The following is a 17,250-nucleotide window of genomic DNA, read 5'->3' as shown; positions in this document are numbered from 1 at the left end:
TGGAGGAGAGCATGGCAACCCACTCTAGCATTCTTGCCTAGAGAATTCCATGAACAGAGGAGCCTGCCAGGCTACTTGCATGGAGTCTTGAAGGCTATACAACTGAGTGACTAACACTTTCACTTTCACGAACTGAACACTACAAATCAACATAAATTGTGGAGGAAACATTTCTTACAACAATCTTGGTGCTGTCAACAATGTATTGACCACAGACTTATTCATATATCTTTTGTTATTCGAACGTTACTGACCACAAATGTTTCAAATATTCAGTTACATAACACATCAGGCATTAGTCTGCAAAAATCACCCAATCAATTATGTGTTAATATTTAATGGACCACATAGGAAACTGATCTAGGTACCAGCATCAGAAATTGCAGGTGTTTGTTTCGTCTAGACCTAATACTTACAGAAAGCTAGAAGTGCTTTTTATTTTTTTTCTCCACACTCTACCCAAGACACTCAGCTTGAGTCTTTTCTGGCTTCCACAGAAAACTTCAATGCATGCCAGAAATCTCAAAGTCTCCAGACCTTCCCTGTCCTTGGGAATCAGCTTAGTAATGGACAGTACAATTGGCAGGTCCTTCTCTAAGCCTCTGTTACTCACCTACAGCAAAGAGAAGGTGCTACAAAGAGCAAACAAATGAATCCACATGGAAAGAAATGCCTTGTAAACTGTCCCATTTCTATACAAATGTTGGGAGGGGGTGTTTTACAGATTTCACAGCTAGGCGTGCTTTTGTATAAATAAACACCACTTTATTTCTCACCCAAGGACACTGTGTAACAGACAAAATCAGAATTTTCAAAAGGATTTGGGGTCTTAAAATACGGTAACTTATCCCAATTAAGTGGTTGTAAAACAAATGGAAAACCATTAAAGAAAGCCAACCAACAAACCTAATGAAGACTAAGGAACTTCTACCGGTGTGGAAAAATCAGAATAATCACTATTTCAAAACAGAAGTTTTACTCAAATCAAGATAAACTGATATTCCATTTCCTGCAAAATTATAAAATGTATTCATTCTTGATGCATGAAAAGCAGGGAATATAAAAAAAATATTGATTGGAAATATATGTTGAGAGAGATAAATAGATTGGTTACTTGAATTCTGAGAACATGCTTAAATATTATTTCTAAGTCTGTGGTCAACATTCAACCAAATAGACAGTTCAACTCCCCACTCCCCACAGCACAAGTTGGCAGTCGATGTGTCATAGTGCCATGGGAGAGTCAAAGAGGGATGAATGGGGGCGTGTGTGTGCGTGTGTATGCATGTGTGCACATGTGTGTGTGTTTGTAAAGGGATGAGAGGACAGATGAACAAAAAAGGAGAAGAGCTATTAATAGAAAACCCTGTCTTTTCTGCAGTAGATATAGCTAACTAAGAATCTTCTCCCATGTCTCCCAAGAGTCTTTGCTAGGTATCCTTATGCTCCCAGAAAGAGAAAACTGACTCTATTTTGTCCTAAAAATCTGAGTTTTCCCCAAACGTCTCAGCTTTATCTATAAAGCAAAACCCCATTATTTTAAAATGCATGTCACTCTTAAGGATCAAATTGTCAAGGAGTTTGGCTAAAAAAGAGAATAAAAAAAAATTTTTTTTCCAAAAAACTGAGTTCTGTGTTTTTTTCCCCTCCCCCAAAACACCTTTTGTTAATTACTTTTTTAAAACCTCAAAAGAAAAATCTCCACTATTACTAAAATACTCAACCAATCAAGCAACAAGCCTACTGGTATGGCACAGAATCTAACACACAACATTTGTTAATTATTTCGAGTCTTGGGAGTGTTTAATTACTTTTCTACATGGAAGGAATCTGTCTCAAGTTTCCATAATCACAAGTACACTGAATGAGAGTTACAGCATTTTATTATTTCTGTGCAAAAAAAGTTTTTTCAAAAGGATCACACAGGTAAAAATAAAATTTAATCTTGAACAAGCCATGAAACAGCCAAACATGATTCTACTAATATGAGAAAACGACACGGTTATTTGAATTCACACCGATTCTCTTGCTGTCTCTGCATCTCCTCTTTCTGGATCTTTTTCTCTCCATCCTTGTTTCCCTGCACATGCATTTTTTCCTGACATCTCGTTCTGCTCTGCAGTTCCTCCTCCAGCTCTTTTCTTCTCTCCCCTGGTTGCTAGACATCGTGCCTTTCACTGCCTTCATAATGAACGGGCCTGCCATGAAAGCAAGTGTCTGAGACCAAGAGCATAAAAGCCTCGGTAAAGCCAAGAACCTTATTTCCTATAACTGGCATTCTCATTTCAACAACAATTCAGTCCCCAGGAGCAATTTTTAGAACAGGTAGCATTATAGGCAGAGTTTATATTTCTAATAGCATCTTGTGTCTAATTTACAAAGCCTGGATTTCCCAAGTATATTAAGGAATGTAATTCTTAACCCCGAATCAGTCCTAAATACTCACATTTTTCTGAGAAATAAAAGATTACCCATTTTTAGAATAGTATACTGACTATACTATCTGCTGATGAAAATATGTATATTGACCCAAATAATGATCAAGTATGGTCTTTCAAATTTTTGCAGAAACATGGCAAATTCAATGATCTAAAGTATGCCTGGTATAAAGACTATAGTATATAGTACCTTATCCATCTCGTAGTTCAGAGCTTCCATCACACACCCACACCGACACACACACCATTTGTCAAGAGGAGAGATTCACTCATACTCCACGATTTATAACAATTAATCATTATTAACTTTTACAAAGAAGGCTTATCAGCACTTCACGGTAAATGCTGCATGGGGGAGACTGAAGCACACAGCTAGAGACGGTTCACCATTCTTAGTCTGAGAGAGATGTGCATTGCCTGAGTAGGGCAGGGAAACCTTTAGAAAGAAGTCTAAGTGGATGACGCAGCCCAGGAGAACCGCCAGGCGCTGAAACACTGCCTCCTCCATTGCCACTGACTGGAGGAAACAAATGCTCTAATATAAACGCCATTCATGTTAGAACTCGGCCAGCACACGGTGCCTAGACGGGGACCAACAAGGACTCGACTTTTCAGCACAAAACACAACATCTAGACACTTTGTATGGACTCTGTTTTGGCTTACAGTAGAGTCCTGAAAACTAGCAGCTGCACTTTATGTTGCTGTTCTGTATCATAGTGAGGATATTAAAATATGGAACTTTAACCTATAAGGGCCAAAGAAAACTATGACAGTAACTACTAACATTGCCAGAGGCAATGTGAGGTCAAGTGCTGCTGTCTAAAAAGTTCCTATTCGTAATGGTATCTGACACTTGCTAGAACCATGATTTTACACCTACAGCTAGGCAATGTAGGTAAGAAAAATAATGATCAGAATGATTCTAAGTGCCCTTAAGGCAAATAGATCCCCCCCCCAAATTGCTTTGATTTTCCTGCAAAATGAGATAAAAAGAGAAAAGTCAAACATAATTGAATTTTAAATTGAGGTTTCGAGAACATGAATATGAGATTATTGATTCCTAAGCATGATAAAATAGTTGCTGCATACAGAATACATTTTAAAAGCAGAAAATTTGATAGATAAATTTGGTCCACTGAAATTTACTGTTCACACAAAAGGCAGTAAGAATAAAAGGCTATCAGTTGGGAATTCGAGCACAAAAGCTTTAATATCAGAGTACTATCATTTCCTCCCTTTTTGATAGACCTACAAAAGCCAAGTTTATTCATTCTTTTTCCTTTTTAAAGTAATTCTTTTGGGTGATAAATTAGAAAGACATTTCTGTTTTGGGATTATTTCTGGAAAACATAAATATCATATCTATAAGGTAGCCGTCTACTACAAAAGGATGCAAAAATGTATGCTCAGTCGCTCAGTCGTGCCTGACTCTTTGTGGCCCTGTGGACTGCAGCCCTCCAGGCTCCTCTCCTGTTCATGGTATTCTCTGGGCAAGCGTACTGGAGTGGGTTTCCACTTCCTTCTCCGGGGGACCTTCCTGACCCAGGGATCCAACTCGTGTCTCCTGCACTGGCAGGCAGATTCTTTACCACTAGCGTTACCTGGGAAACCCACATGGAAAAGTAGTCTTTTCTAAAATGAAAAAAATGAGTCCTCAATTTCCATTAGGTAAAATAGAAATGGAAAGGTCCAAGATTCTAGAGGCCATATGATCCATAGCTCTGACCAGTTCTTGGCCAGAACTGTAAGTATGGTTTATATTTTTAGTAGATTGCTACCAATCTGAAACAAATATCTGTTAATCTAACTGTAAAAGTAATTGATTTCCTTTTTAATTAATGATTTGAGTATTTCCATCATTGGTTATCAGAAACTGGGTGAGGAGGCATAAATGTAATTCTTGCTTAACTGAAGAAAAAAAGGAGAGATTCTCAAAAGAATTAATCTGAACTAGATAGCTGGCAGACAGGACTAAACCAGATTGCATATTAAAAAGAAAGAAAGAAAGGCAAAGGAAACAGCATACCTACCCTCTAAACACTTTCTCATTCAAGAAACTAAACACAATTATACTTCCTGAACACAGTCTTATGCTTGAGAATCCGGGCTAAAACAGGGTACTACTGTTCCCTGTGCTACGTACTGTGCTCAGTCACTCTTTTAGACCCCATGGACTGTAGCCCACCAGGCTTCTCGGTCAATGGGTTTTCCAGGCAAGAATACTGGAGTGCGTTGCCACTTCCTTCTCTAGGGGATTTCTTCTCGACCCAGTGATTGAAACTGCACCTTCCGCATTGGCAGGTAGATTCTTTACCTCTATGTTATTGTTCCCTGCATGCCCTTACGGTAAGGAACTGGACATGACTGTGAGTGTGCGTCAAAAGAAGTGAACGGCTTATTGCAAGTAGTTTTGTACCAAAGAAACTAGGAGAGTTGGATTTTGCTAAATGGAACCCTCATTTATGGGGCTAGAAACTGAATACAGGTTTTAATGTTCTGATCAACGACTTCTTTTTTTGGCCACGCCCCACACCATGTGGCATCCTTGTTTATGGACCATGGATCTAACCCAAGTCCCCTGCACTGGAAGCTCAGTCTTAACCACTGGATGACCAGGAAAGTCCCCTTTGATGAACTACTTTTAAAAGTCTACACTCTGTAGGCATTTCTCCAGTGTCACCATACTAGTTGACAATGAGTGAACTGAACTTTCTTTCTCTGGATGAACAATTTATACGCATATAAAACAAAGCTAAGTCCTAATTTCTTTTCTATACTTTCCAGGCTGGTTTCCCCTGGGGAGAGGAAGGTTTAGGATAGAGCAAATTCACACCATCAAATTTGACATGTGGAATTACTGGACAGTTGAAGTGTTTCGGCAAGGTAGAAGTAATTTTTGCCAACATTAGTGAGGATGCTGCAAAGGTTCTATTGTATCAAGGGATGCATGGAAGAAATCCCAAAGAGTCAGAATGCTGGCTGGCCTAGTTCATCTCATCTTATAAGAAATTATAACTGCTAGTGGTAACAAATTTGCTTGCCAATGCAAGAGACACAGATCCAATCCCTGAGTCGGGAAATTCCCCTGGAGAAGAAAACAGCAACCCACTCCAGTATTCTTGCCTAGGAAATCCCATGGACAAAGCAGCCTAGTGGACGACAGTGCATGGGATCACAAGAGAGTCAGACACGACTTAGTGACTAAATACCAACAACAAAGTGAACAAGCTCTAAAGTAAAAAAAAAAAAGTAAAAAGCTTCACATTCGCCAATGTGATTATAACAAAGAAAACAGACAGGAGATACTCAAGAGGATAAAATCTTAAATCTGCCTCTGAGCTGTCTCAATCAAATTATACATCTTTTTTTTTTGCAGAAGAAGGAAAGAGCGGCTTCACTTCTTTGCCAGGCAAAGGGCTATGGCCTCAAGAACTGTTCCCCTCAAATTATAAATCTTTTGATCTTCAGTGTACCTGTTTCTGTTTTGATCTCACCAGGTTGGCGAGGAATACTAGAAATAACAACTGTCAGAAACATAATACAGTCGGTCACTAAGTCCTCCAAACTCAAAACTTATTTGTTTTAAATAACAAGACAATGTAGCTACATACTGGCTTGTGATTTTTTTTTTTTTAACTCTCTACACTCCACACTGACTTAAATTTGAAGTAATAATGGAAAACTAAAAGAAAAGTTACAACAGAAAGAAATATTTAAAAACAAGTATATTCAGGTTTCCCTGGTGGCTCAAATGGTAAAGAATCTGTCTGTAGCGTGGGAGACCCAGGTTTGATCCCTGGGTCGGAAAGATCCTTTAGAGAAGGAAATGGCGACTCACTGCAGTATTCTTGCCTGGAGAAGTCCATGGATAGAGGAGCCTGGTTGGCTACAGTCCATGGGGTCACAAAGAGTCAGTCACAACTGAGCGATAAACACACATATTTGGAAAAAGGGCCAGTAGAATAAAGGTCTAAAAACTCTCTTAACACTGAAGTCAGCATTAGTCAACTAAACAGTGAGAGTGACTCACATCACATTTTCAGGGGGTTCTCTTTAGCAATGACAACAGTACAACAGCAAAAAGAATCTGCAAATTATCCAGGCATTATCAAAAACCGCCGACGAGAGCCATCTTCTGACATGTGAGCCTTGCCTGGGGCCTAACTTTTAGACAAAGGAAACTTAAGATCAAGGCATAAATCTGGAGTACTGCCTGGGTCAGAACACACCTGAATACTTAAGTTTATATTCCAAGAGGCTATTAAAAAGGACTACAAGGTTGCCACAGCGCCATATTCTTTTTGCTTGAAATAGTGACAGGTAATAGTGAGAGGTAATGTCAGTGTTTCCATTTATTCTAGAGAAGGAGAACTGACAGCTGTAATTCCAATACTTATATAAGATACATAATCATATATGTACACATACCGAAAATATATAGAGCGCACATACACACATACACAAACACATATTCAGTGTAAGCATGAGAGCAATATTGAAAATAAACTCACAACAGTAAGTTGGCTCAAATAATATTTCCCCTAAGATCATCTTCCTGGAATTGCATAATTGTGAAAACCTCATTACTTATTACTCTGAAAACACAGTGCAAATACCTCAAACTCAAATGTCTAGACAAGCTGGCCTAGAATCAAAATTCTAAAGTCAACTAAAAATCTCAAATACGCTTTCAAATTTGTTTTTTGTATTTCTAATAATGAAAAATAGAATAATGAAGAAAAATACTTGAACTTTTTCTAAGTATCAGAAGCTAAACTGGCCAGAAGCAAGTATAAAGGATTTTAGGTTGGAAACAAAAAATACTTGAGAAAAAAAAAAAAGTGTAAAATCCAACTTTTTAAAAGAACATAATTGATTAAAAACTTCAATATCTACTTAAATCTAAAGTATGTGATTGCTGTTAATAGGAAATAAGCTGTTTGAATTTCAAGATATATTATTACAGGATAATAATCATTCTTAGGATGATAAAGCTGTCACGTTAAACCAAAAGCACCAAATCAGAAAAAGGCTGTGATTTCACCACCTGTATCTTCCCTGGGAGCTTTGGCATTTTCCTGAATTATTCTGTGAAAATATAGCAAAACCATGCACCACTTCCACCACAGAGACAAAGGTAATTACTCCACTATACCATAATATTTTAAAGTGTGAGGTCACAAAATAAAGATCTATCTATATTCAAGGACAATCCTGAAGATAAGAAGAGGCAAAAAATGTCTTAGCTGTCAAAGAGAACACAGTTCCTTTTCAATCTTCTTCAAAGAACATAAGAAAGATGTAGCTTTTCGAGCCCAGCTTTTAGCAATTCAACTTGATGGAGTTCTCAACAGACACAAGGATGGAGATGTGCAAAAATGTATTCATGTAAAAGACAGATGTCAAGTTGGGGCCATTTACTCAGCTCTTTATTTAAAGAGGTCAAATTCATTTTTATTTTTTAAAGGGCAAAAATTCAACTTAGATTATTTAATGTTCATCTATAAATGTGAGGGCTTTTATGATGGCTGACAAACCAGCAGAATAAATTTTTCTGCCTGGAGGTCAAATATCAACTAACCATCACGGCCACTTAGAAAAATTAACAAAGGAAGACATACATGTAGGCACACACAGAATAGGTACCTTCAGCTGATTGTTGAAAATATCAATCTCCTGTAATTTTGATCTAGTTTCTTTCTCCACTTCATCCAGTTGGTCTCGTAGCTGCTGCCGAGCCAGTTCTTTCGCTTCTAAGGCTCTTTTGAGTGTGAGAAGTGAATCCCCTATTTTAGAAAAACATGGCAAGATAAGAAAAACAAACTGGCAGTGAGGAAAAATGGTTTTCAGGTTCTCATTTCTTGCCAGTGAGGAAGGAAAATGTCAACTTTAAAAAGAAAACACCTACTGTGCAAACTGTTTTGCTGAACTTGTTTCAATTGGTCATTGAGTATCTGTTTTTCTGGAATAAGTCTTCCAAGCATTTGCTGGGACTCCTAGGAGAGAAAGAGAACACAGCAATGAGTGGTGGAGAAAACTACCATGTTTAGACCCACAGTCCTGGCAGGCAGCGGTCAATTTTCTGCTCCCTCAAAGATTCTCCTAACCTCATCCCAAATCGTCTACAGTGAAACTGCATTTAATCACTAGTCGGGGTTGTTGTTCTTGTTTTCTCGCCAAGAAATTAATTGTTTGCCAAATGCTTTTCACTGAAATAAAGTTTAAATAAGACAGTTATAGCTCCCTTGATATTTCTTACATTTTTACTGACTTATTGCCTATTTATAAGCTTTTAAAAATGAACCACATGTACAACTCAGTGGAGAAAATGGAAAGGAATGATCTCTCAAATTGCACTAGAATCAAATACAAAGGCAGTGACCCTGCTATTTGTAAACTGACTCAGTAGTTTAAACAGGAACCGTTCTGTCCTGAACTTTGATCCTTAATAGGGCTGAACTGAGGGTGACCATACACCTGAAGTCGGAAACAGAATTCAAACCAGGACTTTAATAATTAGAATCTTAGCTGCCGTATGTGGCTCACCACTGAGGATACAGCCACTGTTTTAAACAGCTGCACAGAAACCTTGAATAGACTATTTTTTAACCGACATCAGTTCAGTTCAGTCGCTCAGTCATGTCTGACTCTTTGTGACCCCATGAACCGTAGCACGTGAGGTCTCCTGTCCATCACCAACTCCCGGAGTCTACCCAAACCCATGTCCATCGAATTGATGATGCCATCCAGCCATCTCATCCTCTGTCATCCCCTTCTCCTCCTGCCCTCAATCTTTCCCAGCATCAGGGTCTTTTCCAATGAGTCAACTCTTCGCATCAGGTGGCCAAAGTATTGGAGTTTCAGCTTCAACATCAGTCCTTCCAATGAACACCCAGGACTGATCTCCTCCATGATGGATTGGTTGGATCTCCTTGCAGTCTAAGGGACTCTCAAGAGTCTTCTTCAACACCACAGTTCAAAAGCATCAATTCTTCTGCACTCAGCTTTCTTTATAGTCCAACTCTCACATCCATACATGACCACTGGAAAAACCATAGCCTTGACTAGATGGACCTTTGTTGGCAAAGTAATGTCTCTGCTCTTTAATATGTTGTCTAGGTTGGTCATAACTTTCCTTCCAAGGAGCAAGCATCTTTTAATTTCATGGCTGCAGTCACCATCTGCAGTGATTTTGGAGCCCAGAAAAATAAAGTCAGCCACTGTTTCCACTGTTTCCCCATCTATCTGCCATGAAGTGATGGGACCTGATGCCATGATCTTAGTTTTCTGAATGTTAAGCTTTAAGCCAACTTTTTCACTCTCCTCTTTCACTTTCATCAAGAGGCTCTTTAGTTCTTCTTCACTTTCTGCCATAAGGGTGGTGTCATCTGGATATCTGAGATTATTGATATTTCTCCCGGCAATCTTGATTCCAGCTTGTGCTTCCATAGATAAAAGCTAAACCACATTGTACAGGACTGTGAGGAGTTTTCACGGGTGACTTGAGAAGCAACTGTATTTGCCTAAGTTCAGCTTAAATTATTCAATGTAGTTTCTACATATATTACGAAAAAAGACAGCTTTTGTAGCCTTTATTAAGGAATATTTGACTTTTGTGGCTTCCCCAGTGGCTCAGTGGTAAATAATTCGCCTGTAACGCAAACCCAGGTTCAATCCTTAGGTTGGGAAGATCCCCTGGAGGAGGGTATGGGAGCCACTCAAGCATTCTTGCCTGGAGTATCCCATGGACAGAGGTCTGGTGGGCAACAGTCCGTGGGGTCACAAAGAGTAAGATATGACTAAAGTGACTTAGTATGCATGCATGAATGCATTTGACTTTCTTTTTTACTCTGACTTGAGAAAAATAAATCTCTGTGTATTAACTTTTCCTTTGAAAAAGTAAAAATGTCTTCATGAAAAATTTTCACCAGAGGCTAAAAACCAGTCCTTTCTGGAACAACCACCTTTAGATACTGACTGGCTTGTATGTAAGAAATCTTTGTGTACTATACGTCCCAACTGTAGGGCAATGCAGCTCAGTGGAGAACATTTGGAAGCATCTTCTCACATGAATAAGCCACACAAACAAAAGTACTCTCCCCAGTCCTGCCCAATTTAGACAAAACAGAAGACACAGATCAGACTGTTTCCCCAAAAAGCATAGCCAGCTGAGCTTCTCCTCCTATTTGCCTCACTAAACCAAGGCCACGCCTCTGACCCAACCCCACATTCTCTTTGCTGAAACGGGCAAACAAGGAAGTATCAATATGAAGCCTGGCTCAAAATCACTGAGACGTGGAATCTTAACCAGTGGACCACCAGGGAAGTCCCAACAGTACTTCTAAATGTACAACCTAACTTTCTAATATAGGTCAAGTCAGTATGAAGCGCTACTTGACTCATCTGCATAGCAAGAATCTGCTAATACTTATAAAGAAAGAAAACCAATATATCATTGCCTGCTATGTACTTGGTTTTCTTTAAACCATGCATTATTTTTAATTTCACTGCTTTTTCAGGAACCTTGACTTGTATTTTTTTTTCAAAAACTAAACACACTAAGCATCAATTGTAAACATATGTTTGGATACACAGGATTCAGTGAGATAATAAATAAACCTATGGTTTTCAGTCCTAAATTTTCCAAGGGCATATTTTATGAAACTTCTCATAGTCAGTGAAAGACACAGAGAGTTAACATAGAAAAGAATGTACTTGTGCATGCATTTTAAAATATTTTCAAATAATTTCTAGCAGTGAACTTCTGATACTATTTACATTTTTTGTCATATCCTAATATTTCAAATCTCAAATTGATTAGGATTTCTGTGATAATCAGGAAGCACACTGAAGATATGAACAACATTAAGAACCAACTTGATCGACTTACATTTGTGGGACACCCAACCCAGCTTCAACAAAGTACACATCCTTCACAAGTGACATGGAACATTCACCAAGACAGATCACATGCTGAGCCGTAACATAAGTCTCAATAAACTTAAAAAGATTAAAATCACACAAACTGTGCTTACAGATCATACCATAGTTCAGTTCAGTCGCTCAGTCGTGTCCGACTCTTTGTGACCCCATGAATTGCAGCATGCCAGGCCTCTCTGTCCATCACCAACTCCCAGAGTCTACCCAAACCCATGACCATCGAGTCGGTGATGCCATCCAACCATCTCATCCTCTGTCGCCCCCTTCTCCTCCCGCCCCCAATCCTACCCAGCATTAGGGTCTTTTCCAATGAGTCAACACTTCGCATGAGGTGGCCAAAGTGTTGGAGTTTCAGCTTCAACATCAGACCTTCCAATGAACACCCAGGATTGATCTCTTTTAGGATGGATTGATTGGATCTCCTTGCAGTCCAAGGGACTCTCAAGAGTCTTCTCCAACACCACAGTTCAAAAGCATCAATTCTGCGGTGCTCAGCTTTCTTCACTGTCCAACTCTCACATCCATACATGACCACTGGAAAAACCATAGCCTTGACTAGACGGACTTTTGTTGGCAAAGTAATGTCTCTGCTTTTAAACATGCTATCTAGGTTGGCCATAACCTTCCTTCCAAGGAGTAAGCGTCTTTTAATTTCATGGCTGCAGTCACCATCAGCAGTGATTTTGGAGCCCAAAAAAATAAAGTCTGACACTGTTTCCACTGTTTCCCCAACTATTTCCCATGGAGTGATGGGACCAGATGCCATACCATAAATAAACCAGAAATCAATCAGACAGCTGAAAAAAAAAATCCAAGTATTTGGAAACTAAACTGCATAATTCTAAATAACCCTTCAAAGAAATGACAAAGGAAATAAAAAGCAGGTTCTGAATGGAATGAATATAAAAATACAACATATTAAAATTTGTACTAATATGGCTATGACAATGCTTGGAAGGAAATTTACAGCTTAATATATTTATACATTAGCAGAAATCAAGAAAGGTCCAAATTCAATAATCTAAGCTTCTTAATAGGTTAGACAAAAGCAAATGAAACCTGAAATTAGTAAATGGAAGGAAATAATAAGGAGCCTAGGTAAATGAAATAGAAAACAGACATAGCATAGAGGAAAAAACAATAAAATAAAACATTTATTAAAAAAGAAATCAATAAAGCCTATTAGTTCCTAGCTAGACTATTGGAGAAAAGAGGGAGGTGGAAGAGAAAGGAGAGAACAAAGAGGAGAAGGAGAGTAGGACCTGGGGTGGGAGGTAAATGACACAAATTCCCAACATCAGCCTGCAACATCACTACAGACACTATAGACTTGCAAAGAATAATAAGAGAATATTGTAAACAATTTTATACAAATAAATTTGTTAACTTAGATGAAATAGACAAATTCACTGAAACATACAAATTATCAAAAGAGAATACAGCACAAATAGAAAACTGGAATAGCCCTGAATCTACTAAACAAATTTTGCAATAATAAGTCCTACCACAGTGAAATGTCCAGGTCCATAAGGCTTCACTAGTCAATGCTACCAAAAATTTAAGCAAGAAACAGTAATGCCTTGGTATCCATGAGGTACTGGTTTCAGGAGCTCCACAATAAAAAAACCCAAGGATGTTCAAGTCCCTTACATAAAACAGCTAAGTATGACTGGCATTCTGAATCCTAGGGTTGGTTGAATCCACACAGATGGCCAACTGTACTGAGACTGGACTCTGATAATTGGACTCCGGTATGAAAGGTGGTAAGAGAAAGTTCGTTAGAAATATTTAGGGTTATAATCTTCCCTGGTGGCTCAGATGGTAAAGAATCTGCCTGCAATGCAGGAAACTCGGGTCCAATCCCTGGGTCAGGAAGATCCCCTGGAGAAGGGAATGGCTACCCACTTCAGTATTCTTGCCCAGAGAATCCCATGGACAGAAGAGCATGGTGGGCTACAGTCCATGGGGTCACAAAGAGTCAGACACGACTGAGCAACGAACATTTTCATACAGGATTTTAAGAGAGAAGCTTAAGAAGATTTTAAGAGAGAAGGGGTTAGCTAGCGAGGCAGGGTGGTATCAAGTTAAGAAGGAAAGTGCTGAAGTAACATAAACCAGGTTAAATTTGGATTCTTGTTGCCCAGCTAGAAACTGATTCCGAAACAGAATATTCCTTTTTAGAATCTTCACTTTCCCACTTATGAGAGTCATGATACTGCCATTACCAGGGTATCGTGTAATTCTATTTAATATTCCCATTAAGCTCTTCACATGCCAGGCCTTCAATAAGCAGTAGCTACAACTACAGATAGTCTACCATCCAGTCAATCTGGATTCAACAAGCCTAGGATCAAATTTCAATCCAAGTATGCAGACACAAAGAGACTATCATACTATCCATTTTACATAAAGAACTTGACCATCCATGGATTTTGGTATCCTCAGTTAGCTTGGAACCAGGGCCCCATGGATATCAAGGGAGGACTACCATTTCATATAATTCTTAGAAAATAAAAAAGAATACACCTTATTTACTTACTTATTACCCTGATACCAAAGCTAGATGAGGACATTATGAGAAATGAAACTAATATCCCCCATGAATTTAAATAAAAAGACCCATAATAATAGGAAATTGAATCTAAACAATAATTTTTTAAAACAATAATATACCATGACTAAGGGCAGTTTCATTCAGTTGGACAAGGCTGTGGTCCATGTGATTAGATTGGTTAGTTGTCTGTGATTGTGGTTTTCAGTGTGCCTGCCCTCTGATGGAGAAGGATAAGAGGCTTATGGAAGCTTCCTGATGGGAGAGACTGACTGAGGGGGAAACTATTTCTTGGGGCTCCAAAATCACTGCAGATGGTGACTGCAGCCATGAACTTAAAAGACACTTACTCCTTGGAAGAAAAGTTATGACCAACCTAGACAGCATATTCAAAAGCAGAAATATTACTTCGCCAACAAAGGTCCGTCTAGTCAAGACTATGGTTTTTCCAGTGGTCATGTATGGATGTGAGAGTTGGACTATAAAGAGAGCTGAGCACCGAAGAATTAATGCTTTTGAACTGTGGTATTGGAAGACTCTTGAGAGTCCACTGGACTACAAGAAGATATAAAACCAGTCCACCCTAAAGGAAATCAGTCCTGAATATTTATTGGCAGGACTAATGCTGAAGCTGAAACTCCAATACTCTGGCCACCTGATGGGAAGAACTGACTCATTTGAAAAGACCCTGATGCTGGGAAAGATTGAGGGCGGGAGAAGGGAATGACAGAGGATGAGATGGTTGGATGGCATCACCAACTCAATGGACATGAGTTTGAGTAAACTCTGGGAGTTGGTGATGGACAGGGAGGCCTGGCACACTGCAGTCAATGAGGTCATAAAGAGTCTGACAGGACTGAGCGACTGAACTGAACTGAAGGGCAGTTTACCCCAAGAATGGAAAGTTGGTTTAATATGTAAATTTAAATCAAGGTAAAGCACCATATTAACAAAATAAAGGAGGAAAAAATACTTTAAAATTTCCATAGTTGCAGGTCAACAAAGGGAAATACCGGTAAAAGGATAGATGTAGATCAATGGAACAAAAGATAGTCTAGAAAAGATTTTTACAAATGTGGTCAGCTGATTATCAACAAGCTACTAAGGTTTTTAATAAACACTGATAGAACAAACTGGGTGTCGGTATGGAAAAAAATGACTCTCACTCCCTTACCTTGCATTTCACGTAAAAATCAATCAAAAATGGATCACAGAACTAAATAAGTTAGATAAAAGTGTAAAACTTCTGGAAGAAAACATAAGGGAAAACATCTTCAACCTTGGGATAGTCAAAGCTTTCTCAGATAGAACAGAAAAATCCATAAAAGAAAAAATTAATAAATTGAACTTTATCAAAATTTAAAACATCTGCCCTTTAAAAAACACCATTACAAAATGAAAAGGCAAGCCAGAGACTAGGTGAAAATATTTGCAAAACACCTGACAAAGGACTTCTTATAAGACTATATAAAGAACTTTGATAATAAGATAAACAACCCAATAAAGGACGAGTTACGATTTGTTCACAAAACACACACAGAAGATGCATGTTAATACACATAAGAACCAACACCCACCAGCATTTAGCCTTTAGGGAAATGCAAATTAAAGTTACATGAGATATTGCTACCCACCCACCAGAGATGCTAAAAATAATGACAAAAGGAAGTGTTGGCAAGAGTGAGGAGCAACTGAAGGACTCATACACCGCTGGTGAGACTGTAAAATGATACAACCACTTTAGAAACAGTTTGATAGACTCTGACATGGTTAAGCACATACTTATATAACACAGGAATTCTCCTCCTAAAATTTAACCAAGAGAAATAAAATATATTTCCACATAAAAACATATAAGTAAATACTCATTGCAACTTTAGTCATAAAGTCCCAAACTGGAAAAAACCTAAATGTCCCTCAGCAGGTGATGGGATAAATAAGGAAATACTACTCAGTGATGAAAAAGAAGAAAAGCTATGACCAACCTAGACAGCATATTTAAAAGCAGAGACATTACTTTGCCAACAAAGGTTCGTCTAGTCAAAGCTCTGCTTTTTCCAGTAGTCATGTATGAATGTGAGAGTTGGACTATAAAGAAAGCTGAGCGCTGAAGAATTGATGATTTTGAACTGTGATGTTGGAAACTCTTGAGAGTCCCTTGGATGGCAAGGAGATCCAACCAGTCCATCCTAAAGGAAATCAGTCCTGAATATTCATTGGAAGGACTGATGCTGAAGCTGAAGTTTCAGTACTTTGGCCATCTGATGTGAAGAACCGACTCACTGGTAAAGGAGGAGAAGGGGACGACAGAGGATGAGATGGTTGGGTGGCATCAACCAACTTGATGGACATGAGTTTGAGCAAGCTCCCGGAGTTGGTGATAGACAGGGAGACCTGACGTGCCACAGTCCATGGGGTCACAAAAGAGTTGAACACAACTGAGCGACTAAACTGACTGAACCGATGAAAAGGAACAAAGGACTGATTTACTCAACAATACGGATAAATCTCAAAACCATCAGGCTGAGAAAAAGAAGCTGAAATCAGAGTCACAGTGTCCAAAACTGATCACCTTTTAGGATGGTATGCAGAACAGTATCTACATGAATTGGATGCCCCCCTTAACTCAACACTTGAAACCAAATCAGATGAAATCTTAACAACTTGGTGGTGAAGGCTGAATAGGTAATAAAATGAAAGCAGAACTGCTTAGAGTACTCCATTGTGTCTCCAACTATTCTCTGGAACTCCCCCTGATAAACTTAACTGCACTTCTTTATTGTGGTTATCATGGTAAAGCCAAAGCCTCAGGAGTGGACTACAGGTCCTGCATGATCCAGCCCCCAACTGCTCCAACCATAGCTGTCTTGATGCTGTAACTGGCATCCCAGAGACCAGCTTACAGCCTCAGGTCTTCTGCACAACTGTTGCCCTACCTAGAGCTTGTTCTGCTAGATATCCATCTGGCTCAGCCGTTCACCTCTTTCATGTTTTTGCCCCAACATCATACTCACAGAGATGCCTGACCTGACCACATTACTTAAAATCACAGGCCTCTCTGCTAGAGACTCTCTTCCCTACTCGCTCTCCAGAGCAACTTTCCCTCTTCTAATAGAGAACACGCTTGTCTTATATCCTGAGTCCTTGTCTACCCTGCAAACAGAAGGTAAGCTCCACGAGGACAGGGTTTCTGTCTCTGCTATCCACTGCTGGATCCTCAGTGCTTACCGGTGCTTGCACTAGTTGGCATGCAGCAGTCCCAGCAAGTGTGCTGAATTACCAGACAGCCTACTTTCAGAGGATGAGCTGATTGGATGTCA

The 17,250-nt window shown here is 39.1% G+C and overlaps 1 protein-coding gene across 8 annotated transcripts in view; it reads right to left on the bottom strand.

The window, feature by feature from the left end:
* Positions 1 to 17,250, bottom strand: part of ITSN1 (intersectin 1) — a 237,227-nt gene that overhangs the window by 103,571 nt on the left and 116,406 nt on the right. For all 8 annotated transcript variants that reach the window (XM_081572905.1, XM_081572901.1, XM_081572900.1 and 5 more), the window contains 2 exons: positions 8,348 to 8,435; positions 8,086 to 8,225 (listed from right to left, as the gene is read on the bottom strand). In XM_081572905.1, the coding sequence (XP_081429031.1) occupies positions 8,086 to 8,225; positions 8,348 to 8,435 (228 nt within the window). The remainder of the gene's footprint in view (positions 1 to 8,085; positions 8,226 to 8,347; positions 8,436 to 17,250) is intronic.

The sequence above is a fragment of the Giraffa tippelskirchi genome, chromosome 2, assembly GCF_054371585.1.
Source record: "Giraffa tippelskirchi isolate mGirTip1 chromosome 2, T2T-mGirTip1v1.2.pri, whole genome shotgun sequence".
NCBI lineage: Eukaryota > Metazoa > Chordata > Mammalia > Artiodactyla > Giraffidae > Giraffa > Giraffa tippelskirchi.
This window is presented reverse-complemented; position numbering and strand designations above follow the sequence as displayed.